The following is a 26528-nucleotide window of genomic DNA, read 5'->3' as shown; positions in this document are numbered from 1 at the left end:
TAGATTCCTTGAAAGACAGCACAGAGCCTGGCGAGGGAACTGTGCAACTGTGGCTTCTTCACTGGGAGTAAAGAGGGAAAACCATCAGGCCTAATGGGCAAACTCCACCCCCTCCCAACCTCAAGGATCTGCGACAGACAGAGGCAAATGAGAGAAACTTCTGGAAACTGAACACAGGGCAAGAGAAAGCTCGGAGTGGATCAAAAACCACCTTCAGTAAGATGAATTCACTTGAAGTCTTAAAATACACCAGAGGAGAGAGAGCTCTGGGAGGTCAGAGCACCGGCCACAGGGGAGGGAGTTAAACAGTTTGCCATCTTCAAATGGCATTGGGAGAAGAAAGAAAAAAGGGGAAGAGGGAGGAGCAGGAAGAAAGATGGAAGAAAAAGAAAGAGGAGGAGGGAGACTCCATTGGTGCAAAATCCTACAGCTTCAACAGTAGCAACTAAATGGACAGGGTGGTGGTTTGAATCAGAATGACCCTAATAGATTCTTCTATTTAAAGGTTTAGTCATCAGGGAGTGACACTATTTGAGAAGGATTAGAAGGTGTGGCCTTGTTGGAGGAAGTGTGTGTCACTGGAGGTGGGCTTTGAGGTTTCAAAAGCCTGAGCCAGGCCCTGTGTCAGTCTCTCTCTTGACCTACGGATCAGGACACGGCTCTCGGCTCCTTCTCCAGCACCCCACTTGCCTGCCACCATGCTCTCGCTTGCCGTGATGATGATGGACTATCCCTTTGTGGCTGTATGCGAGCCCCCAGTGAAATGTTTTCTTTTATAAGAGTTGCCTTGGTCATGGTTTCTCTTCACAGCAATAGAACACTGACTAAGACAAAAAGCTCTGTAGTTATTTCAGAAACTAGAAGACGTAAGTCAATGAAGTGAAGATGCCCTGAGAATGGTAGTACTTCCTACAGAGGACTTTTTGACTGACTCACTCCACAATGAACAAGGGCTTAGAGAGTCAAGCATTTGAACATGCTCAAGAAAGGACAGATCTTCAGTATGGTCCGAAACGAACTGACCGAACTCAGGGAAAAAAAATAGCAGGAATAAAGCACTGCCTTTGTTAGGTTATTCTAGAACTCAAGAGCTGATTCAGAGCATAAGCTCAGGGCCAGGCTGGCAAGGCCTGTCTCCGAATAAACAAAAACAAACAGACTTTCAAGCCAAGGAGATGGCTCAGCAGTTTAAGGAGCCTGCTTCGCAAGCATATAGACTAGAGTTCATATACCGAGAACCCACACGAATGCCAGGTCGGTGGCCGCCCATCTGTAGTTCCAATGCTTGGGAGGCAGAGGCGGGGATACCCAGAGTAAGCTAAACAGACTAGCCATGTCAGTGAGCCGTGGTTTTAACTGTGAGAGCCTGCCTCAGTGTAAAGGTGGAGAGAGACGGAGGAAGACTCAGTGTCAACGTCTGGCTTCCACATGCACATACACATGGGTGCAATACACACATAAAAATCTCTTGGAGGGGCTGGAGAGGGTTAAGAGCACTGTCTGTTCAATTCCCAGCAACCACATGATGGCTCACAACCATCTATAATGGGATCTGGTGCCCTCTTCTGGCCTGCAGGCCAGAATAATAAATAAATAAATAATAATAAATAATCTTTAAAAAATCTTGGAAATAGGAAAAAAATTAAAGGGTGTTCATGTGAGGGGAGACTCAAAAGAATATTTAATATGGGGTGATGAGATTCAGAGCCGGGATAAGCAGCTGAGGTGCCCATTTAACCAAAGAAGACCTTGTCTCCAGGTTCTCCCAGCATCCCTCAGTCCCTATCCAGCCCAGGGGCGGGGCTTCCTCTCCCCAATAGGCTCTTCACAATATAATTCAGACATTGTGGTCTTCTTCTTTGCATTTTCTCTCTTCTCTCTCTCTCTCTCTCTCTCTCTCTCTCTCTCTCTCTCTTTCTTTTTTCTTTTTCTTTTTTTTTTTTTGAGACAGGGTTTCTCTATGTAGCTTTGGCTGTCCTGGACTCGCTTTATAGACTGGCCTCGAACTCACAGTGATCCACCTGCCTCTGCCTCCTGAGTGCTGGGATTACAGGCATGCACCACCACCGCCTGGCTCCTCTCTCCTCTCCTCTCTCTCTCTCTCTCTCTCTCTCTCTCTCTCTCTCTCTCTCTCTTTCTCTTTCTATCTGTTCCCTTCCTCCCCAACCCTGCAACTTTTCTGTCTCCTTCTGCATGGTGACTTCTCTGGCCCCATTCCTTGGGACCAGGGAATCTGCCCAAGAGCTTCCCCCAATAAGCCTGCATTTATATACTCTAATTTGGCTTGAATTGCCTCATCTCTCTGTGGAGATAACCTACTAAGGGCCATTTAAGAAAGGCACAGAGTGACATGAAGAGGACAGTCGGTTTAGGGGAAAGCCAGGAGCATCAGAGGGTGTGAAGTAGATCTAGTGAAGGAAACAGCGTTGGGACAGACAATGACTCAGGCAGACACGGTTAAACATAGCCAGGCACACTTCCCAGAAAGGAGAACGAAAAGACTTAATTACATAATCGAAGATGCATCAGGTACCTGGGAAAATTAGTCTGGAGTACCTCACCTAGTAAGACCTAGATTTCAGAGACAGAGGGAAAAAATATATATCTCGTCCAGGCAACATGACCAAATAACTTACAAGGTAAAACCTGAGCCATCCATATGGCTTAGCAGGTAAAGGTGCTTGTATACAAGCCTGAGGCATTCTAGCTCTGGGACACCTACAAGTTGTCCTCTGATTTCCACAAAATTAAAATATAAGTTTTTTTTTTTAAGCGACACGAACTTGGTGGATATTCTTTTTCTTGAAGACCTAGACGGAATTCACAAAAACAGCGTAAAGGATCCAGAAAGTCCAGAGATGTGACGACCACATTTGAATCTGAACATAATGGAAGTACACGTTGCCAACGGAAACATGATGTGTCCCTGCTGAGGTTGAGAATTCTCCCTGGAGAAGACTCTAGGCTCTGGGAGAGCTCTCTGTAGATTCCCAGCATTCCCAGAGCAGTGTGGAGCAGAGTTAGCACCCAGGGCTAGAACCCTGGAGGGGAGGGACTGGGAAAGGACCCGGGGAGGGTGAGAAGGTAGGCAGAACAGCAGCATGCTGGTCCCACCACCTAGGAGCTTGCTGGGTCCTGGAGGGAGTGAGAGACAGTGGAATTCTAAGCTGGAAAGGAGAGAAAGCAGTTTATCTTTGAGCAGGTGTTACACTATCGGGAAGTGAGGGTGATTTAGGCCAGGTGTGGTGGATGATTGAAATGTGTTGTGGATGGAGGAGGAGGAGGAGGGATTTTAGGGAGGAGGCATTGAGAACCTGGCCTAGCCCCAGAAGCATGGCAGAGAGACCAGGTACACCTGAGAGGGCAGAGGTGGCTGCCGGAGGCCCCTCGAAGAGTAGGAAGAAGAGAATGAAGAGCAAGGCAAGTCAGAGGGGCTACACTGACAGATGGTGAGGCTTTGTGGTTGGCCAGTGTCCTGCCTGGAGCACTCTGGAATTAGAGACCCATTTGGGATGGGTTGTGGAGGCTGGGGCAGATGTTTCATGTGGAATGCCGACAGGAGGCAACCCTAAGTGAACAGGGGTGCTCGCTCCCTCCCAACACCAAGCATTCTGGGTTTCCAGATCTGGGCTGTGATGGACAGACAAGAGGCCAGAAGCTGTGACCCTGGCCTGGGGGAGGATGGAGGGTAGGTAGTGGGGTCAGTGACTAGGGGTCGGGGTGTGGCTAGGTACCTGTCCAGGGGTGTGGAAAAGTCTAGGAAGACAGCCACCAGCTCTGGGATGTGGTTCCGGGCCAGTAGGGTGATGACACGCAGGGCACTGTCCTTGGCTTGGGGTATTTGGATGGCACAGAGGTGGTGGTGGATGGCCTGGCCCATTTTACCAACCTGGGGTAGGGAGTAGTGGGAGGTGTCTGATGGGGATCCCACCTGCTCTGCACACCAGGCCTGAAGCAGACTGAGGTATATGGAAAAGCTGGCATCTGCTGTCTCCTTCTGCGGCACCCTCCTCATCCTATAGGGCTCATTAATCTCTCTTTGCACCCGCTGGACCATTCTGTGCACCTCTGTCTATATTCTGTTACCCCATCAGACCACAAGCTTTAGAAGTTCTGGTCTGTTTTTTTTCCTCTGTCACCTCATTTCTCTATGCTCCATAGCTGCACTTTAACCAATGTACATTTACCTCACAAACCCCATGACCCTGCAGTTGTCATCAGGGCCAATAGAGCTCCCTTGAATCACCCCTGTATCTACCTATCCACTAGCCATCCATCCATCTACACACCCACTCTTCCATCTATTCATCCATCTATTCACACACCCACCCACTCACTCACCCATCCATTCATCCACCCACCCATCCATCTATCTACTCACCCACCCACTCACCATCTATCCACTTACCCACTCATCCCCTATCCATCCATCTTATCTACTCCCCATCCACCCATCCATCTATCCACCCACCCACCCACCCATCTATCCACCCACCCACCCACTCACCCACCCACCCATCTATCCACTCACCCACCCACCCATCTATCCACTCACCCACCCATCCATTTATCCACCCACCCATCCACTCGCCCACCTACTGATCCATCTATCTACCCATCCATCCACATATCAACCCACCCACTCACCCCCACCCATTCATCTACCCCACACCCATCCATTTAGCAACCCATCCATCCATCTATCCCCCTACCCTCTCACCCCCACCCATCCACCCATCTATGCACCTAATCACTTACACACCCATCCACCCATCTGTGCAACTACCCACTCAACCACCTACCCATCCTTCTATCCACCGACCCATTCACCCCCCACCCATCTATCTATCCACCCACCCACTTATCCAGCCACCCACCCTCTATCCATTAATGGGATTGTCTGCCGCCTGTAGTAGTAGATGCTTCTTGCTGCCTACCCCAACTTTGCCCCCTCTCCTCCCTGGCCCTGGATGGGGCCCAAACCCTCACAGTCTCTAGGTTGTCCCCATGCTCCTGGATGACAAGGAAAAGCAAATTGGCAGCCGCCTGCACCCAGGAAGAGCTGGTAGAACCCAAGCCATCGATGGCTGTCCAGATGAGGTCTGTCAGTTCGGCCATTGCAAGATGACTCACAGTCTCCTGTAAAAGTGGAAAGCCTGTCACCTTATCACTTCAAACCCCTGTTGCTGCCCCATCCCCCTTTACCCTTCTCCTTTTTCAGACTCCCTAAATCTCTGGACATCCACTCCTCTAGGCTCTCTATGTGGGTTCAGTACACAATCGCTTCTACAGCTCTCTGTCCAAGCCAATGCCTAGGGACAGGAAGGGCGAGTATGATGCCCACCACTGGGCAGGCACAGGGCTCTTTCCCCCAATCAGTGTTGCCTTGTTCTTGGATGCTGGTGGCCCTGGAAGCTTCATGTCATCCCTTCCTCTTAGCCCCAGGTCATCCACATGTTACCCTAACTCCAGAGTAATATTTATTGCCCATGGTCAGGCCCCAGACCTCCTTATGAGGGATTTAATAAGAGAGAATTGAACTTCAGAGGTGTCAAGGATCTTCCAGGCCACTTGGTCTGACCTCTAGTCCTAGAGAGGTGCCATGGAAGAGGGTGGGACTATGTGGAGCCAGGCTGGTGTAGAACTCAGGACTACTGTCCCGTGTAGGGCCTTTTGAGCCTATAGCTATGCTCAGGGGTGGGGTGGGGTGGGAGTGGGGTTGGAAAGGACACTTGAGGGAATAAATGCAAGGTGATCTGTCTAAGTCCTCCTCATCTAATGCCCTGGGATAAATCAACACACAGACAGAATCTTCTAGAAAGAATTTGACTCTGACTGTTCAGTATAACAGCCTCATCACTCGTGGTAGTTTAAATCTATGATAGACTTAAATCTATTAACATTTAATTTGCTCTTTGGTAGCCCTGTATTTATTTCAGGAACTCAGGAGCTCAGGAGCTCCATGTGGCCAGTGGCTCCTTTGGTCAGCACAAATGTAGATCATGTTCAACCTTATGGGAAGTTCAAGTTAGGATGATGGTGGGATCCTTAGAATCCAGAGTACCACAGGCACAGGGATGGTAAAGACCCCAGTGATGCTGAGCTTTAATCAAGGCCATGAGTGAATGTGAGGTGGTGTGGTAGTGATTGTGGTGATGGCAAAGGTGATGTTTAAAGGTGATGGTGACGATGGTGGTGACAAGGGAGGTAATGGTAATAAAATGGTAGTGGTGATGGTGATGATGACAGTAGGGATAGTGGTGCTGGTGTAGGAGTGATGATAATGGTGATCGAAGTCATGGTGATGACAGTGGTACCACTGGTAGTGGTGATAGTGAATGTTGGTGGTTTTGGTGATGCTGGAGGTATTAGTGATGATGGTGATGGTGTGACAGAGCTGATGGTACAGGTAGTGATGATACTGGGATGATAATGATAGCAATGATGAAAATGGTGATGATGGTGGTAGTGATAATAGAGGTGGTAGAAGGTTATGATGATGATGATGATGATGATGATTGATGATGGTGACCACAATAAAAGTGTAGTGTATTTCAATACTTCATGAGGAGTCTGTACTAAAATTTGGGACTAGAAATGAGGTCTAGTATATCTCCTCCTTCTTTGGAATTTTCCTAGGTCTGTGTCTGGCAATTAGCATAGTCTCCTAGGCTTGCTCCTCCCACATTCTCACCCAGTCTACCTCCGCCTTTCCCCCAGAGGTAGACAGAGCAGGCTTCCTTTCTCCAGACCCTAGACGTGATACTTCCCAGTGGCTCACCTTCCCACTGGCACCTGCTGGGCTGGCAGCCAGTGGAACACATCCCTTCTTGCTTTGCCTCTGGCCCCAGCCCAGGTTCTCTGTCTAAGCTAGGTTTTCTTCGTTACAGGCAGGCCCAATGGGGTGCTGCCCCCAGGGGGTTCAGAGCTTCTGTACTAAACTTCTAAGGAGCTCCATCACTCAGACAGTTTATTGCAGCTGCTGAGTTCTGGAGTCCATGGGATCAGACCAAGTCTTCCTGGGGCACTTACTGGCCATGTACTCCACTTTTCCACCCTGTGTCTGGGTAAGCATGTCATGGGTGCTTACTGAAGGGCAGTTTAACCACCAGGCCCCACTTGGACTCTGTTGAGAAGTGGAAGACTAGGGTCTGACAAGGACTGACAAGTGTGCCCATCACAGGGATCACCCATCACCCAGCCTGAGCAAATGGGAGCTCACACCTCACAGACTTCCTGATCTCAAGGCCCTAGGCTACTATGGCAAGAGTCATCCAGCTAAGGTAAGGCCAGAATCTAGCTCATAGCCTCCAGCTGGGGCTTCAACCTGATTGAATCAACAGGTGTGAAAAGGGTAGGAGAACTGTAAATGAGAAAACAGCCCAGAGAAGATCGGAAAAACTTGAGAAAGGGATTTGTAAAAACCGTGAAGGTTCTCCTACAAGGTACACACAGTCCAATGTCTCTCCAGCCTGCTTGGTTCCCTTTCAACAGTTGAGAAAAGAGTGAGTTTATCACCACCCACAGATGCTCTGGCTATGCACCCACCCAGCCAGAAAGACTGTAAAGGCTTTGACCTTGATAGCATAGTTGCTGCCCATGTAGGAGATGCTGTCGTTTTTGGATGCCATCTCTTGGGAGATCAGAAGAGTGCCCCTCTGGTCTCCACTGCTCCACAGGGTGGCTCCAATTGCATCAGGCTGGAGGAAGTCCCCAGGGGTCTCCATCTCCACTTCTGGAGCGTCTCCTGCTGGTCAGGGCAGGCAGGGGTATGGGCAGGGCAGAGTACACTGGGGTTTATGGGACAGGGCAGGAGTCCATCTGGGTCCATTAGTAACTGGCCACAGGCCTGTGTCTATTTGGGTTTGGGGGTGGTGTTACTAGAAGGGTATGGCTGAAGTCAAGGCTGGGCTGAAGGTGGACTTGGGAGAAAGGTGGATTTCAGGGGTGCTGGTGTGAGTTCATGCAGGCTGAGGTGGGGAGGGGCCAGCTGTGTCGTGCTGCTGAGAACACTCACCTTTCTGGTGCACCAGGAGCTGACTGAGATGGCCCATGGCTTCTAGACTGAAGCACTGGATGGTCCTGTCAGAGTCCTGGCACAGGATCCCCAGCATGGCCACCAGCTGCCCGATCCTTTGGAAGTTTTCATTGGTCTATGTGGAGAGCGTGGCATTGTTGGTGGGCTTACCTACAGCATCCCACTGGATGGCTACTCAGCTTCCCAGAACTGCCTCCCCCAGAGGGGCTCCTGAATTGTGTGGTAGGGCTAGGCAAAATATTAAGGACTTGACTCCAAAACTTGATCATCAAAAGGAAAGAATGAGGTAGTGTAATAATAATAATAACAATAACTTAAAACAAATGCAGAAGACTCCCAGATGACTGGAGTGCTGAGGTTTTAGGACAGGATCCAACTGTGAACTTGTAGGACATTATCTAAATTCTTATTCTGATCTCAGCTATGAAGCCAATAAAACTATTTACAAAATAAGTGGCCTCTCTGGACCATAGTCACATTAAAAAAATTTATCAAAGGGTAGTGGTGCCTTTAATCCCAGCACTAGGTAAGCAGAGGCAGGCGGATCTCTGAGGCCAGCCTGGTCTACAGAGTGAGTTCCAGGATAACCAAGGCTACACAGAGAAGCCCTGTCTAAGATTTATCTTTATTTTATGTGCATGAATATTTTGCCTGTATATTCGTGTGCCATGTGCATGCCTGATGCTGGTGTGCCTGATCCCATGGAACTGGAGTTATGAAGGACTGTAAGCTGCCACGTGGATGCTGGGAACTGAAGCCAGGTCCTTTGCAAGAGCAGCCAATACTGCGGAGCCATTTCCTCCAGACCCCATAGTCACATCTGATCATATTAAAATGCAGTTTATCTTCATTATGGAGGGTTTTTTCTTAATCCCAGAAAATTAAAATGAAAAGTTATTTACTCTATTAAAAATAAAAGAACAAAAATGGCATATTATGTAGACTCTTCTGCCATGGAGCTCAATCAGATAGCAAGGTGTTCAGGGTCTACCCTGGCCTGGAGGCAGAGGCATAAGTGTTCATTTGAGCAGGATGCCCCACCCTTGAAGATATATGAGTAGGGAGCTGAGGAGCTGGGGGGAGGGCTAGGGAGGTGAGGGGCTGTGGAGGTGAGGATCTGGGGAGGTGAGGGGCTGGGGAGGTGAGGGGCTGGGGAGGTGAGGATCTGGGGAGGTGAGGGGCTGGGGAGGTGAGGATCTGGGGAGGTGAGGATCTGGGGAGGTGAGGGGCTATGGAGGTAATGCTTACATTTAGGCAGCGTTTATAGTTCAGGAATTTGAAGAGCACTGTGCATCTGTGCACAGCCCGTTGTCGCTCATGAGTCTTCTCTGATGTCAGCCAGACATACAGGTGCTGTAGGGTGGATGCCATAGGTGCTTTCCCAGAACCCCCGGAATGGGCCATCCCTGCCCACGCCTCAGCAAGGCTCCTTGGTTTTCACCACTTCCAGGTTCAGCTTTTCCTGCTCTCTTGTTATTTTCCATCCCTAGAGCTACCCTTCAGGACTGCCTACTTCCTGTGCAGCGGACACATTTCTTTTCCCATAAGCTCTCAGCCTGCTGTGTGCTAAGTGGCCCTTCCTAGAACCTCCTGCCATGCATACAAACAGGGACGTGGTTGCCTCTGGAAAAGGGTGGGCACTGATTTTAGATCACTGCATGGGTGAAGGGCTGTGTGGTCAGCTGATCTAGACACAGGGTATTTGGAGGTAGAGTGGCCCAGGAATGGGTGGGGAAACCATTAAGACTTCCCACGTGGTCACATTCCCAGAGTGGCACATTGCCTTGTAGCTTGGGGGTTCCCTTGCCTGTGTTCTCCCTCCTGACTTCCACCCGTGCACCTCAGGGCTTGGAACCCCTGCTTCTCCTGACTTCTTCATGAGGCCCCGCCCCTGCTGGGCTGAGTCTCATCATCGTTCCTTATCTTCCAGGTTTCAGTGGGTGAGCCCGCTCCTGCCTCTTCCTGGCCTAGGCTACTCTTGTGGTCCTTCTCATCTCAGGGGTGACTATGGCTTTAATTCAGGGCTCTTTAGTGAACGTCTATTGGTCCTGACCTCTGGCCTGGATGCAGCTGGCCTGTCCTCTGGGCCTATGCCCTGCTCCTAGGCCCGAGTGGTCTCTGTACCCTCTAGATGCTCCAAACCTCTAGACATGGGAAGCCTACTGGCCAGGTCTTGCTTCCTGTGGAGTGTCCCTTTTGGGGCTCTCCGGCCAGAGCCGTGTATCCTTGCCCCATCCCCCAGCTGCCGGAAGCCCTCACCGACAGCAGGAAGTACAGCTCATTGGCTGTGGGGCTCTGCATCATGAAGCTTTGCAGCATGTGGTCCACTGCCTCCATGGTTTGGCAGTACAGTCCCTGTGGGAGAGAGGAGGTCAGCCAGGTTCTGTGGGGAAGACGCCCAAGGTTGGCACAATGTCCAGTGGCACCCGCTTTCGCCACGTGTCCAGGCCAGGCTCCCACAGTGGACAGAGCTCATTACTGCATTTGCAAGGGGGGGCTTGCCACACGGGTATGGATAGTAGCTAGAAAGGCCTTGGGAACCCACCCTTGGGTACAAAAAAATTCAGTCCGGGGGGGGGGGCTCTCTTCACATGTAGCCGTGTGACCAGGGCTCTCTTGCCCCCAGGAGCCCAGGGTAAAACGGATAAAATTAATAAAAATAATTCTCTGTGTTATTCATCCTTAAGATCTTAGCAATTTTTAATTTTATTATTTATTTACTGTGCATATATGTGTGCGCATGCATGCATGTATGCTGTAGCATATATGTGGAGATCAGAGACAACTCTCAGGAGTTTGTTCTCTCTTACTATGGATTCTGGGATCAAACTCAGGTCATTAAGTTTGAGTGGCAAGCCGTTTTACCCAATAGCCATCTCATTGACCCTCTTAAGAGGTTTCTTTTCTTTTTTCTTTTGGAAATAGGGTTTCTCTGTGTAGCCTTGGCTGTCCTGGACTCACTTTGTAGACGAGGCTGGCCTCGAACTCACAGAGACCCGCCTGCCTCTGCCTCCCAAGTGCTGGGATTAAAGGCGTGCGCCATCACACCTGGCAAAAGTTTTTTTTAAAAAAGGGCCTGAATATACACAGGGGTGACGGGCAGCCAGCCTCATGTGATAGGACAGGGGACATACGGAGTGGTATCAAACAGGATGCCACTGGCTCCCAGTGTGGACACCCAGTCCTTGGTTGCATTTTCTGCAGGGTCAAGGAGTCTTCTGGTGACCAGGTGCTTTGTAAGATGTTGGGGCAGATGCTAATTCTCCCTCTGTCACTACCTGTCCCACAGTGCTCATTTATCCAGATAGAGCCTGAACAGAGCTTCATAGAAGTGTATAATACAAGAAGGGCCCTTGGGAAGGGTTCAGATCTTGGGATCCTCACTGTCAACTTTATTCTTCTGAGCTGTGTACCCCATGTCCCCATGCCACTGTGGGAAGGAGGGAATGGGCCACAGACTGCCTGGCGCAGGTGGAGGTCTCTTCACAAAGCTGTCCTGCCCTTTGCTATTGACATGCAGAACTAGGACTATGCCTGGCAATCTCATGCGCCCTCTGGTGGTAACCATGAGACATGACAGCCATCTTTTTTTTTTTTTTTTTTTTTTTTAAATTAAACCCAGCTGCAGGGCCTGCTAATATTGAACAGGGTGAATCAGGTGAGACTCAGGCAGCAGGTGTGGTAAAATGGAGCCTAATCTACAGGGACGGTGACTCCCTAAGTCACTTTCATGTGATTGGATTATTTCCTGAAACATCAGGGAACTCATCCCTTTGAGAGGGCCATCTCCTCTCTTTTGTGAATTCCCTGGGTTGCCATGGTGCTTGGAGGGAGGGAAACACAGTGGAGACTCTGCCTATTTTACCTGGGGTGGGTGGGTCAGCAAGGAGACCGTGCATACCATTAGTAATCATGGCCCAAATGATGATCATGGGCCATGTCCCAGGTGGGCAAATAGGGACCCAGGGCCTCCACAGTGGCCAGCCCATGCTGGCCCTCTCTCTCCTCCCCCCTCCCCCTGCCCCTCCCTCTCCTTCTCTCTTTCTCCTCCCCTACGCGCGCGTACACACACACACACACACACACACACACACACACACACACACACAGAGACACACACACATACACACAGAGCAGACCGAGCCTGATGCCCTGGGCTTAAGTGCAGGCTGCACCTGGATGTTGGGTGGTTCCAGGAAGAGGCAGGTGTGCTTCTCCAGGACATCCAGCAGAGGCAGGGTAAAGATGCTGCGGAAGCAGGTGGATAGGAGCCGGGATTTCCTGTCCACATCCATGGGGGGCCTCAGCGCACTGTTGGGAAGGTAAAGGATCCTGAGGGCCTGGGACTGTGTGTGTGTGTGTGTGTGTGTGTGTGTGTGTGTGTGTGTGTGTGTGCGCGCACACACACACACACACACACACACGTGGGGGGTGTGGGGGGGGGAGGGTGGCGGTGGTCAGGGCTCAGGAACCCCTTTGCATCGGTTTGACAATGCAGACCTTAGAACCCTTTGCTTCTTAAAGGGTCCGTGCACGCATCAGCCTCCCCAGTCTCCTACTCACTTATCAACAGGAGCACATGCAAGCTAAGGGCCTTTGAAGGTGCTGCTGCTGCTGGGCTCACCGACTCATCCATGGAGGACTTTGCTTAACAGTTCTTTGAGCCACCCTAAGTCAGCCTCAGGCCATGCTCTGGACTCTAGCAGAGCACCAGGCTTACAGGAAATCAATGATCTCCCACCAGCTGTCAATCAGCTTCCTTGACCCAGGGCTGGGGCTCCAATACATCCCAGCCCCATGAAGATGCTACACTCTCCCCTGTCTCACTTCCTGTTTCAGTCTCTCTCAGCACCTCCAGGGGCAAGTTTGGAGGACAGGGGTGTTCACTGCTGGCCTCCAGCTGTGTCCCCCAGAGACCAGACAGTGCCCAGCCCTCAGAGATCAACAGTGACTGTGCAGTGTGCGAATAGGAAGTGAGGCGCTAGCAGAGGCGAAGCATCTGAGAAATGCCATGGGAGTGGATACCCCCCCAGCCCCACCCGCCACTCTGCCAAGGGCCATGTGGATTGACTGCTATGGTTTGAGAGCAGGCAGCTCTAAGGCCCCTGGTCTAACCTCCTCCCTGATCCCTGGACAAAGAAAAGATAAGCAGGCTCCTGCATCCCGGGCTCCAGAGCCCCTGGACTCTCTGGACCCAGCTTCACTCCCTTTCCCTGGGGCTTGGGGTGGAGTCTAGATGCAGTTTCCCTTTGGCCACCTTCTAGAGTTCCCTGGGGGGGAGGGAATCAGGTCACTGTGTGGAGTTGGCTGTGCTCAGACTCCTCACCACCCCAAGTGACCTGCTGTGCCTCAGCACCAAGCTCTCTGCCCAGCATGGCCTTGATGTCTAACTACCTTCCCCCCCCCCCCTCATCCTCCTAGCAGCCAGGCAGAGAGCTGGTGTTTGGGCTAAGGCAGACCTGATAGACTGTAACCTACCAGAGGCTGGAGACGATATGGATGGCCTGCTGGCGGATGTTGGTGAACAGTGTGTCTTGAGGCTCTTTCTCCACCAGTATCTGCAAATCCACACGGGAAGGGGCGGAGGCTCAGGCCTGCCTTACCTCACCTCTGACCCCAACTCTTATCCCCACTTCATGCAACTTGGTGGACGTTGCTGCCTGTCTTTATCCACCTGGTAGTGAGGCCTAGTCCAACCTTAGAGAGCTGGCATGGCCTCGGGGGTAAGATAGGCCAGGTCTGAATTCTGGCTACCTAGACCTGGTTGCCCACCCCTGGACAAGTTCCAGGTTGCTGTGACTCTTGCTTCTTTAGAAATTAGTTTACTTTGCTGTCAGGTCCCAGGCAGGGGACAGGAGCCACATTGTCTTGTCACCCTTTGCTCCTGACACTACTGCCCGGTTCCTTGCGTATTTCCTACTATCCCAAAGAATCTATCTAGGAAACCAAAATCCAAAGAAATTGGTCTGAGCCAAGAAAGCATGCAGAATGGAGCACTGGCTTTTCTGAGCCTCGGTGGCCTTGCCTGTAATGTGGGTGTACCTGGTCCGCTCAGGATCCCAGCAAGACCCAAGAAACCTTGGGACATGGAGTATTTCCAGATGGGACTCGGGGCAGTCCTTGCCCTTCCCCAGGTCTGAGGGAGGGGAGCTTCCTGCGCCCAGGGCCTGGCACGCACCGTCAGACACTCGAGGAGCTCTCTAGTCTGGTAGAACTGGTAGCTGTGGGCACCCTCGCTCCGGCTGATGGCCCCTACCAGCATCATGATGGCAGTTAGGAAGCTTTGTTTCAGCGTCTCGTCCTGTGTAGGTCAGGCCCCAGGGCACAGATCAGGCTGAGAGCCCAGGAGCTTGTGGGAGAGAGCAAGAAGCGAGGCCAAGACCACCATCTCCAGGCACAGTAGGGTCAGGGCGGGAGGGGTGTGGCAGGGACTTATTGGGCTGGGAGCTTGTGGGCGGGGCTTTCTTTAGGAAGAGGCGCATGCGTTCTGTAAGCCTGGGCAAAACCTGAGAGGGGCCTATGAGGGTTTCTGGGGTGTGGTGGCTATAGCCTTTCAACAACACACAGGGTACAGTGCTCCTTAGAGGCAGGCATCCTGCTGGGCCTCTTGGGGGGGGGCGGATATACCCCCTACTCCAAGCGAAAATCCAGCATTTGCTTTGTAAGAAGTGAGGGATGATGTCCTCATGAAAGACCAGAGACCTTTCCTAGGATAGTGAAGGCATCAGGGCAATGCACGGGAGGCTAGACCTGCTTTTTTTCCCCCCTCCCCAGGAGGGGAGGGCAGTGGGGAATTGGGCACAGGCCAGTGATGGCCATGGGCCTCTCTGACTCTGCAATTGGGGCCGAGCAGAGGTGGAGTCCTGGCTTTGTCCTGCGGGAGGGGGAGGGTTGGGGGGGGGGAGGGTGGATTCTGAATAAGGTGACCTGTACCCAGGAGCTGAAGCGGAAGTAGAAGGTCATCCTGGACAAGATGTTGTCCACCCATGGCAGAATGTGGCTCTTGGCCTTGGCTGCCATCTGGCCGTAGGAGAGGAGGATGGTGCTGCCAGCCCACTTCCACCGAAGGTCCTCGAGGCTCTGGCCGTGGGGGCCGGGTAGGAGTGGATTTGGTGTCAGGCCTTGCCCACAGTCTACTTGGGGAGTGGGGAGAGGGGGGTACCCTGATCCCAGCAAGGCGGGGGAGGGGGTGTCTAGAGGGTCTTTGTTCACCAAATGAGAAAGAGCAGAAGTGGAATAATTGGATTTTTAGGGAGTCGGGGTGATTAGAAATGGGACACCAAGGACTATGTGCAGGCGCTTGGCTCTATTAGAACTGGAAGAGTTGGGGCCTCTCCTGTGATAGCCCTTTCCCCATAGGCCAGCACCCCTTTTCTTACTGGATGAGACCGGAGTCGGGCACATCATACACTTGTGGGCTGCTGGGAGCCTGGAAAGATCATGCTCCTATCCAGACAGACAGGATTTGGGCTAAGTGGAATTTCTTGCTTGGGTGTGGCCTAGAGTCACCCCTCTTCTCAGATGCCACCAGGGTACATGGTGATATTACATAACAGTGCCAGGTACCCACTGAGAGTCTGAGGCGTGCGCTGCAATTCTGCCACTTGCCGGATGTGCAGACCCACCGGAGGCCACTGGCCTTCTCTAGGTTGCAGGGTTAACCACGAGAAGACCTGCGAGAGCATTCAAAGGCTTCCCCAACCAAGGGATCCCCATGGAAAGCCCCCGCCCCAAGTCACTGTCTTCCAGGGGGAAATCATGTAGGGTGCAGTAAGGTGGCTTAGGAGTGGAGTCCCCTCCAGTATTCATAAGCAGTTCTCTGGCCAAGTGTCCCGCTTTTCAGATAAATCCTTGCCTCGGTGACATCCCCCTATTCCCCCACCCCCACCCTGCAACCCCAAGGAGCGCTGAGTTGATACCTTCAGGGAGAAGTTCTGAAGGCTCCATTTAACGGGTGTGCTCCTCCCAAACTGCTCTAGGATGGCCCAGGCATCATCCAAGTGGCGTACTGCGACCAGCCCCACTGTGAGAGCAATGCCCTGTGGACAGAGTCCCCTGGGTCTGTCACCTGGACTCAGTGCCTCCCCAGTCCACCACTAGGGGGCAGGAACTCATACACACTTTAGGACCTGCAGCTCAGACTCTCAAGAGGTGTCTCTTGTGGAGTCTGGTGGGTAGAGTTGGGGAGGAAAGAGGTAAACAGGGGTTTGGGGTTGGTTGTCTCTCATGGCAGCTCTGAGCAGACAGGCTCAGGAGTAGCAATGGAGTGACGTAAGGGAAGAGGGAGATGAGGTTATGGTTTAGTTTGTGACCGAGTCAGAGTTCATGCTGTGGTCTGGGCTCAGGACATGACCAGGACCAGGAATCAGTCTAAAGCAAGGAGCAGGCCTCAGTGTGTGCTCATGGCTAGGTCTCAGCTTGTGAGCAGCACCGGGGCTCAGTAGGCAACCAGGATCAGGGGCTTAGCATATAGCCAGGATGGTTAGAATGACAGCCCATTGTATGAGAATTAGATAAAGGCTCTGTGAGTGACCAGGATGGCGGCTAAGTATGTGAATGACCAGGGTCAAGGCAATGTGTGACAGGAGCAAGAGTGATGGAAATCAGGGATCGGTAGGTGACCAGCACAATCCAGTTTATGACTAGGATTAGGGCTCAGTATGTGACCATGATCAAATCTGTGGCTTGGGCTAGGCAGTTATAGGATCGAAGGAGACTAGGGCCTCACCTCCCCCTGCTTGTGTCCTCACTCACCCAGCTTGTGTCCCCCCCCCCCCTGCTTGGGTCCTCACCTCCCCCTGCTTGGGTCCTCACCTCCCTTTGCTTAGGCCATTGGTGAGATGTTTCCAAGAGGGTTTTGAGGTGTGTCCTTATGGTGGTGCTGTTCTCCTCAGCTTGAAGGATTAGGCCATAGTAGGTGAACAGGAAGTCCTGGTGGGTTCAACATCCGTGTCCTGAGCAGGCCCTACCTGACCTGAGCTCCTGTGAGCAACTTCCCAGGCTTCCCTCACCCTGAGGCCACCCTTCCCATCTTGTCCCTAAAGCCCGGCCTGGGGTGAGGAAGGGAGACCCTTCTAGTCTAGCTGCCCAGGCCTAGTTCTTGCTCCCTTTTGGCCCACCAAGAGCCCTGTTGTTCAAGGGCCCTGTCTGTCCTATGACAGAGCCCATGGGCCTGTGTGGTGAGTGAGCTGGGGCCCTTGGGGGCAGAGGGTCCTACCTTCTCTGGGGTGTATTCTTGCTGCATCCGGCCGGACTTGGTGAGGGTCCACAGCAACTCCTTGGACCACACATCTATGTTCAGGAATGGCACCGACTTTCTGGCCATCTGTGAGTAGGTAGGATGAGCAGGGCTGGTCTTTCCCCAGCCTGAGAGCTCAGGCTCTGTTATCCTCTGACCCTAGGTGTCTAGGACTCAACACGATTGCCAGTTGAGTGGATCTCCAAGATGGGGAACACATTTCTCAAGGTACCCCAGATATTTTCAGGGTATCCACAAGCCTGGGGAGCTGCAGTGTGGCATCCAGCCACAGCCCAGACATGCTCATTGTCAGCAAAAGTGGCTTTGAGACAGGGTGGGCACCACAGGTCAGGCTCAGTCTGTTTTCCAGTGCCTGGCATGGAGTCAACCTATGGTAGGTGCTCCAAAGTTTCCTAATGAAATGCGTGATCAAGTGAATGAATGCACCGACCTTTCTTTTTTCTTTTTCTTTCCTTTTCCTCTCTCCTCCTCCTCCTCTCTCTCCTCTCTCCTGTCTCTCACCCCACCCCCTGTGCCTCTCTCCCTTTGAGACAGGGTTTCTCTGTGTAGCGTTGGCTGTCCTGGACTCACTTTATACACTAGTCTGGCCTTGAACTCACAGTAATCCTCCTGCCTGTGCTTCCCTGAGTTCTGGGATTACAGGTGTGTTCCACTGTACCTTAGCTCAACAGGATGGCTGCAATGATGGCCATGAGCTCTTCATTTCTAATGTCCCAAGATGCCACATGTCAACGAGACTGAGCTTTTTTTGTTCCCAACACTCTTTTGGTGTTAGGGACACCCCTCTTAGCCCTCAAATCTTAGAAAATATTGATAAATGTTCAAAAAGTATGTTTAAAAATATTAAGTTGATTTCCAGGACACTGTGGGTCCTATTATTTCCCCATTCTTCCATGCTACTCTCGCCTAAAGTCTCAATAGGATGTCCTCTCCTCTGACCCACTTTCTTGGTAAGTAAAGTTTTTCATGGGACGTATCCCTTGGATTAGTGTTTTGATATAAGTGAGTATATACCGTTTGTCTCTTTTTGCTTCTGGGTGAACTCACTCATTATGATAATCTCTAGGTCAATCCATTTGTCCACAAATTTCGGGAATTCCTTGTTTTTAATAGCTGAGTAATATTCCATAGTGTAAATGTACCATAGTTTCTTAGTCCATTCTTCTACTGAGGGACACTTAGGCTGTTTCCATGTTCTGGCTATTGAGTATAAAACAACTATGAACATGGTTGAGCATATGTCCCTGTTGTGTGTTAGGGCATTTTCTGGGTATATTCCAAGGAGTGGGATAGCTTTATGACAGGCAGATCTGGGTCCTGGGGTCCTCCTCAAACTAAGGCACCAGCCAAGGAGAAATAGGCAGTAAACTTCGAACCCCTACCAAGACCTAGCCGACGAACACGATACTCTACACTGTTGAGTGGAGAGTGAGATCTGATTCTCACATGAACTCTGGTGCCCCTTTTCTGACCATGTCCCCTGGATGGGGAGGCCTGGTGGCACTCAGAGGAAGGATAGCAAGTTACCAAGAAGAGACTCGATAATCTTAGAGCATACATAGGGGGTGGAAGTCTCCCTCAATCACAGACATAGGGGAGGGGAGAAGGGGGGAAGTGGGAGGGAGGGAAGAATGGGAGGAAACAGGGGAAGGGCTAACAATCAAGATGTAATATGAATAAATTAATAAAAAATGGTAAAAAAAAATATTGAGTTGAAAAATACAGTTGAGAGTGGGAGGCCCTCTTTCCTGTCTTTTGGAATTGTAATGTATATTCTGTGCCATTGCAGGTTGGACGTACGTAATTTGATTTTTTTGATTTTACAGGTTACAATTAAGAGATTGCCTTGAGTTCCGAAAGAGGCTTTGAACTTTGGCCTTTTCAACAGTGTTGGGACTGTGAATAGCTATGGAGACCTTTGGAGTTGGCATAAATGCATTTTGTGTTGTGATATGGCTGCAAGCCTGTGGGGACCAAGAATGGAATGTGGTGGTTTCAGTGATAATGCCCCCACAGCTCATGTATTTGAACATTTGGTCCCTAGATGGTGGAACTATTTTAGGAAGGATTTTTTTTTTGGAGGTGTGTCCATGAGGGTAGGCTTTGATGTTTCAAAAGCCCACAATATTTCCAGTTTGCTCTCTCCTCTCCTCTCCTCTCCTCATCCCTCCCTCCCTCCTTCCCTCCCTCCGTCCCTTCTTCTCTCCATCCCTCCCTCCCTCCCTGCCTCTCCTCTTTCTCTCTCCCTCTCCCCCTCTTTCCCTCTCCTTCCTCTCCCTCCCTCTCTCCATCCCTCCCGCCCTCTCTCCCCTCCTTTTCCTCTCCTTCCTCTCCCCTCTATGTGTATCTCCTGTTTGTGGATCAGATGTCAGCTCTCCCCTACTGCTCCAGTGCCGTGCCTGCCTGCCTGCTACCGTGTGCCCTGCCACAATGGTCATGGGCCTTCTGAAACTGCAAGCAACATGCTTTCTTTTATAAATTGCCTTGGTCATAGTGTCTCTTCACAGAAACCCCAACCCAACCCAACCCAACCCAACAACAACAAACAAGTCAGGCAATATTGCGAGTGACTGGTATTTGAGCACTGGGGGTTGGGGAGTGAAAGCAGGTGGATTCTGGGAGCTTGCTAGTCAGCCAGCCTTGCCTAAATGGTGAGCTTCAGGCTCAGTTGGAGACCCTCAAGTCAGTAAGGCAGAAAGAGACACCCGATGTTCAGATGGGTGTGTGCACAGACATACTCACATAATGCTCCACAATCTGCCCCAAATACATAGATAATGAATATTGAAAGAGAAATGGAAATTAAGGTAATATATAACTTAGGTCAAGACTGCATAAAGACTGGATGCATAATGTCATTTCCATCAACTGTGGGCCACAGGCAATTTTCTGTTAAGTTAAAATGGGGCTGGGAGATTGCTATTGCAGCTGTCATAGTGTCCTTGCTCATGTTTTTTTTTTTTTTAATGGTAAAGTGGTGATGCTGGTGGGAACAGGCTTAAGCGCCACCAGTCCTGTCAAACCCGACACACACAATTATGATGTGGCATATACTCCTTGATCATGATAAATGGCTCTGTTGCCGGCATTATGCATCTATTCCTCCTTTGATCATTGAATATACTTCCTGATTATAAAAAAACAAAAAACAAAAACACCTCGCTGTACAACAGTGTCAGCTGGCAGCAGCCCCCATACAGCGTGTGAGCTCCGTTTCTTACTTTCATCAAGGCCCTGTTTGCACAGCACTGAAAATGCCCAACAGATCTGTAACTAAAAAGAAGTGTTCTCTGGGGGCAGGGTGATTGAATTGACAGCTTTTTTTTGTGTGTGTGTGTATCCGTGAATGTTTTGGCAACAGCAAGTAAAAAACAATATTGACATCAATTAAAACCCAAAATTCGTTTGTCTAAGCAACTAAACTTTTAGGGATTTATCCTAAAGAAATCCTAATTAGAGACACTGTGAACGTAATGGGGGGGTGTCTTGCAGGGCAGAAGACCATCTTAGAGCGCCCCCTGTAGGGAGGACTGTGTCTGTCATCTCTAGTCTTTTCTTCCATGCCTGAGATGGAAATTCCTCTCCACAGATGGTGGAGCCTGAGAAAAGCTTGCTTGTCTGGGCTATGTCCAGCTCTTGGTCCCCTCCCTGTGTTCTAGGGTACAGAACAGATGCCAAGTTGATCCCAGAGAACTGTGGCCCCTGGGAAGCCTCTGGGTTACCCAGAAGCAGGTGTGTGTGTGTGTGTGTGTGTGTGTGTGTGTGTGTGTGTGTGTGTTCCTGTCTTCTCACCCGCTCCCTTCTGTCTGCTCACTGTGCTATGTTCCAGAGGCTCTTGGTTGCAATGCAAATTTCAAAACTCACAAAATTAAACATTTTCCTCCCGATAGCTCTGCAGTCTCCTCAGTGTGTGGCCCCTTCTGACCCAAGGTGCTGCGGCATGTATTGTAGGAATTGTGCACTCCTAAATGTCTCACAGCAGAGGCATTGTTAGTGTTTCTGTCTGTGTGTGTGTGCTGTACACTCTGTCCAGAGCATCCAGGGATTGTATAGGGCAGGCACCATTTTACTTAGAAGATATCTAAATATTTGAAACTTCAAAGCCTATATATTACCAATATATAGATTGTATTATATATGTGTGTACTATATGTTACATATGCATATACATGTATGTAACATATATGTATAACACACACACACACACATACACACACCAGAGAGATGGCTTAATGGTTAAGAGCACTGGCTGCTCTTCTAGGGGAACTGAGTTCAGTTCCCAGCACCCACATGGTGGTTTCACAGTCATTTGTAACTCCAGTTTCAGGGAATCCATTGCCCTTTCCTGCCGGTACTGCACATACATGGTGCACAGACATACAGGAAGGCAGAACACCCATAGACGTAAAATAAAAATACATTTAATTTACCATTATCATTACTATTAGTACTATTATCTGTCTGTGTATTCATGTGACCGTATATGTGTGGTCTGCTAACATCTTGAAGCAGTCAGTTCTACCTTCACAGAGGCCCTGGAGATGGGACTCAGGTCACCAGGGTTTGGTGCAAGCACCTTTATTCATGGAGCTTCCTTATCATTTAAAACATTCAGGCATAGTTAGCTAACCTACAGCAAAATTCACAGAGCACAGCGCAAGAGGTCTGCACGCACGCTAGAACTGTGAGATTCATGAGCTGTCAGCTGCTGACATCTGCACAGAGCTCCCGAGACTCACCTCTATCACGACTCTTTCTGATTATAAATTAGTGTCAACCTTTCTGGAGTTGTGGGTACCTAGAGTCCTTCAGTGTGTGCTTTTGTGTGTCTGATGTTTTGTCACGAAGTACTTCTGAGATCCATCCGTGCTGCTGTTTGCATCAAACTCCATTTTCTTTCTTGCTTGCTTGCTTTTTGGTTTTTCAAAACAGGGTCTCTCTGTGTAGCCTTGGCTGTCCTGGACTCACTTTGTAGACCAGGCTGGCCTCAAACTCACAGTGATCCGCTTGCCTCTGCCTCCCAAGTGCTGGGATTAAAGGCATGTGCCACCACTGCCCGGCTCCATTTTATTTCTTAACTTAAAATTTGGTTGTTTTTAATTGGTTTGGGCCCAGGAGGCTTCCCTTTGTCTGGCTTCCTAAGGTGGACGCTGGGTCATGGGTTCAGACCTCCAGCTGGAGAGATTGCTCTGCTCAGTCCTCCATGTCTCCAGTTTGAGGCTAGAGCAAGGATGGCTGCTGTGCACTGCTTGTAGTAGTGTGCAGGGTCCACAGAATGACTCCACGGATTCCTCAGGGTCCACAAAATGATTCCACGGGGTTCCTCAGGGTCCACAGAATGACTCCACGGGGTTCCTCAGGGTCAACAGAATGACTCCACGGGGTTCCTCAGGGTCAACAGAATGACTCCATGGGGTTCCTCAGGGTCCACAGAATGACTCCACGGGGTTCCTCAGGGCCCACAGAACAACTCCACGGGGTTCTTCAGGGTCCACAGAATGACTCCACGGGGTTCCTCAGGGCCCACAGAACGACTCCACGGGGTTCTTCAGGGCCCACAGAACGACTCCACGGGGTTCTTCAGGGTCCACAGAACGACTCCACGGGGTTCCTCAGGGCCCACAGAATGACTCCACGGGGTTCCTCAGGGTCCACAGAATGACTCCACGGATTCCTCAGGGTCCACAGAATGATTCCACGGGGTTCCTCAGGGTCCACAGAATGACTCCACGGGGTTCCTCAGGGTCCACAGAATGACTCCACGGATTCCTCAGGGTCCACAGAATGATTCCACGGGGTTCCTCAGGGTCCACAGAATGACTCCACGGGGTTCCTCAGGGCCCACAGAATGACTCCACGGGGTTCCTCAGGGTCCACAGAATGACTCCACGGGGTTCCTCAGGGCCCACAGAATGACTCCACGGGGTTCCTCAGGGTCCACAGAACGACTCCACGGGGTTCCTCAGGGCCCACAGAACGACTCCACGGGGTTCCTCAGGGTCCACAGAACGACTCCACGGGGTTCCTCAGGGTCCACAGAGCAACTCCACGGGGTTCCTCAGGGTCCACAGAGGACTCCACAGGGTTCCTCAGGGTCCACAGAACAACTCCATGAGGTTCCTCCAGGTCTAAAGATTCCTCCAGGTAGAACTGGGAGTTGTTTTTTTTTTTAATGGAAGCAAAACTCAGGGAAGAACCTGAACAAGCCAGCTGAGGTCATGAATAAACCCTCCAGACCTTAGCTGACTGTGGTGACACCTCCAGTCACCTCTCCCCAGGCTTGGAGGTGGACTTCAGACCTGCTTTCTTGTGTCCATTTGCTAGGCAGCTAATGAATAAATTATTTACTCGTGCAAACATGCTGTTCAGAGACTGGCATGCATGCTGTATAGCTGGGAAAAAGGGCTTGGCTCAGAACAGGATGATTTTACACTGTTATTTTCATTTCTTTAATAGACACAGGGCTATTGTGACCTTCTGGTTCTTGTTTCAGTTTTGATGGTCTGTGTTTTGCAGGGAATCCTTTAATACCTAAAGTGTTTGTGTGATTGTTAATTATTCTGTGCTGAAAGTGAAAAATCTCCCTCTTAATGAGTATAGTGATTTTTAAAAATAAACTTGCTTTTCTTTCTTTGTACTTGCTATGTAGACCAGGCTAGCCTCAAACTTAAGGCACTCCTCTTGCCTCTGAGTGCATTTTTTCTTCTTTTTTGTTTATTTTGGGTTTAGTTTGTTCTTCCTAGGTAGCTTTTAGCAATGAAGTTTTATACCCTTTCTAATATAAAAAACTTTTTGTACCTCATTATGTCCAAATATATTTTCATTAACACTCATTTAAAAATATTTTCTGGTTTTCCTTCAGACGTCTTTCTCTACGTTTACTAAGAGGTGAGTTGTTTAATCCTCAAGCATTTGGAATGTCTTCTGGTATATTTTTAACACTGACCTCTAGTTTAAGTTTTGGTCCTAGAAGTCTTCTGTTTGGTTTTAGCCCCTTTAAATGTATTGGATTGTTGAGAGAGGCAAGTCCTATTCAAAGCATCGAGGATTGCCAATCAGATCGACGTGGCTAGTGATGTCTCTGGTCTTCCAGTCCTCAGTGACTTACTTCTTGATGCTCTGCTCCCTCTTTCCAACCCACTCCTGTTTCTCTGCCTGTCACAGTGCCGACAACCAGCACTGAGCAGGACCCCTTGTGTTCTGCACTGGACGAGACCCTCACAACCACCTCTAACCCCATTTCGCAGATGAGCAAACTAAGCAACAGAGAGAGGCAAAGGAAGTCAGCCCGGGCCACACTTGTGAGTAGTTGAGCTTGGACTCGAACTCAATACAAGCCCCTCCACTTGGGAGAGGGTCCAGAGATGGGCCTGCCCCAACATGGCTTCTGGGACTGTCACATTTTCAGTCCACCCCAGCCTGTCTCCGTTCTCCCCAAGTCTTAACTCTGGCCCTTTTGTCTTTTCTAGTCCCCCAAAACGTGGGTGGCCACAAGCTTGTCTGTGTTGAGCATCTACTCTGTGCCAAGTGTCTAGAGACCAAGATTCAAATCCTGGCTCCCCCAGTGACCTTGGTAAAGCCACCTCCTGCCTCTATGCTGTGTGCTTATCTGTCAGGGGAGGTTCTGTCTGCCCACTGCCATCTCGAATTCCCCTTCCTCCTTTCCACTCCTTCCTTCTCCCCACCTCCCCCTTTCCTCTCTTCCTCCCACGTGAACTTGCTGATGTCCCTCAGAAGATCTGGGGTAGTGGGCTCCCTCCGTACCTTGAAAAGCAGATCTTTCCAGCTCTCTCTGTCTTCTTTCTCGAGAAGCTCCTCTGTGGCAAAAGAGGGTAGGCTAAAGGCCAGGTCTTGCACATCCCTCAGACACTAGCCTGCTCCTGTGCGGTGGGAGGCGCAGGGAAGGGGGGAGGGGTAGGACAGCCTCCAGTAGGAAGAACATGAGCTGGAAGGGGGATCAGGGCCCAGAGAGCTGGGCTGGAATCCTGGCACTGCCTGCATGTTGTGTCCAAGCAGGCTGTTTGTCTTCTTCAGACCTTGTTTTCCACTGGTAAATGGTGGGGCCCTTTGAAGCATGGCCTTTGGGGGATGTGCTGTGGTTCCTTTAAGTAAGGCTAGGAAGGGACACTTTATGGGTTTGGAAGGCCATCAATAAGAATGTTTAGAAACTCTACCATATAAGGAGGGCTTGCTTTGGGGATCCCTCTGCATTGGAAGAGCCCCCAACCAGCTTGCTAATTTGGAGAAGGGCAGGCAGAGCTAAGCCAGATCCAGGCTTGAGCACAAGCTCCCCAGAATATATTTGGAGACGGCCCCCTTTCTCCTCCCTGCCTGACCTTGTCTGTTGTTGACCTGCTGCTTCCAAGGCCTGGCTAGATGGGGCCCCCCCGCACTGGTTGTCTCCTACCGGAAGCCCTCTCCAGTGGCCTTCTGGGAAGCTGGCTTCGTCACGGCCAGAACCTTCCCAACTGGGCATTTTTAAGGACAGCTTGTGAAAAGAGTGAATGGGGTGAAGCAGGCAGAAGGTCAGGGTTTGAGGTGAGGCAACCTGGGTGACCCTGACCATCAAAACTACTCTTTTGAGCTGGGATTCTCATCTGCCTTGTGTGGCCAAGGGAGACCAATGAAACAACCAGTATACGGAGGTTATCAGGGCAGAGTAACAATCTTACAGGGTCTGCGCTAACTCCTGGACCAACAGTACTGTTGGTCTATCAGACAGTGGTGTGGAGGTCCCTAGAATGGCCAGGGTTACTGAGGCCTTGTGGGGCATGGAGCTCAGAGCTGCAGAGAGGGTTGCATGCACTGCAGAAGCTTAGGTGCATGACCCATGTGCAGCCATAGGCATGGAGAGAGGGGGTGGTGGCAGAGGCCCTTCATGGCCTCTTTCTTTGCCTTGGCCTTGATCTGTCCCTATGGCAGCACGTACCTTGAGAAGACAGGATGCCCATCACGTACAACAGGCTGCGGTGCGGGAAGACGCCTGTCAGGAGCTCCGTCTCCAAGTGCTTGGCCACTGCTGGCCACGAATGCCGGCAGAGGGCCAGTAACACATCGCTGGCTGCGTCTTGATATGTGTCATCCAGTTCCTGGGTCAGAGAGGAGGGGCGGTGGTGGGTGGGGTAGGGGAGGAACAGTGGCCTGCATCAAGCTGGGCAATTCCATACGGATTGCCTTTCCCTAGCCATCTTTTGGATAGAGCACAGGCTAAGGGAGCCTGAGGTGGGCTGT

The 26528-nt window shown here is 50.7% G+C and overlaps 1 protein-coding gene across 7 annotated transcripts in view; it reads right to left on the bottom strand.

Annotated features, from left to right (window-relative positions):
* Positions 1-26528, bottom strand: part of LOC311579927 (maestro heat-like repeat family member 5) — a 76931-nt gene that overhangs the window by 21117 nt on the left and 29286 nt on the right. For 5 of the 7 annotated variants that reach the window (XR_014773293.1, XM_084750976.1, XM_084750978.1 and 2 more), the window contains exons 5-19: positions 26227-26386; positions 25062-25114; positions 17256-17363; positions 16853-16969; positions 15958-16077; positions 14972-15118; positions 14217-14339; positions 13517-13596; positions 12214-12349; positions 10298-10393; positions 9287-9391; positions 8018-8153; positions 7578-7750; positions 4990-5139; positions 3735-3889 (exon numbers count right to left, since the gene is read on the bottom strand). Coding sequence is in view for 6 of the 7 variants with exons in the window: in XM_084750976.1 (XP_084607102.1) it covers positions 3735-3889; positions 4990-5139; positions 7578-7750; positions 8018-8153; positions 9287-9391; positions 10298-10393; positions 12214-12349; positions 13517-13596; positions 14217-14339; positions 14972-15118; positions 15958-16077; positions 16853-16969; positions 17256-17363; positions 25062-25114; positions 26227-26386 (1859 nt within the window). In the remaining variant the exon portion in view is untranslated. The remainder of the gene's footprint in view (positions 1-3734; positions 3890-4989; positions 5140-7577; positions 7751-8017; positions 8154-9286; positions 9392-10297; positions 10394-12213; positions 12350-13516; positions 13597-14216; positions 14340-14971; positions 15119-15957; positions 16078-16852; positions 16970-17255; positions 17364-25061; positions 25115-26226; positions 26387-26528) is intronic. The other 2 variants (XM_084750977.1, XM_084750980.1) reach the window with 2 other exon arrangements.

Source organism: Acomys minous (genome assembly GCF_964271855.1).
Source record: "Acomys minous genome assembly, chromosome: 12".
Classification (NCBI taxonomy): domain Eukaryota; kingdom Metazoa; phylum Chordata; class Mammalia; order Rodentia; family Muridae; genus Acomys; species Acomys minous.
Note: the sequence above shows the minus strand (reverse complement) of the source record. Positions and strands in the feature narration are given on the sequence as shown.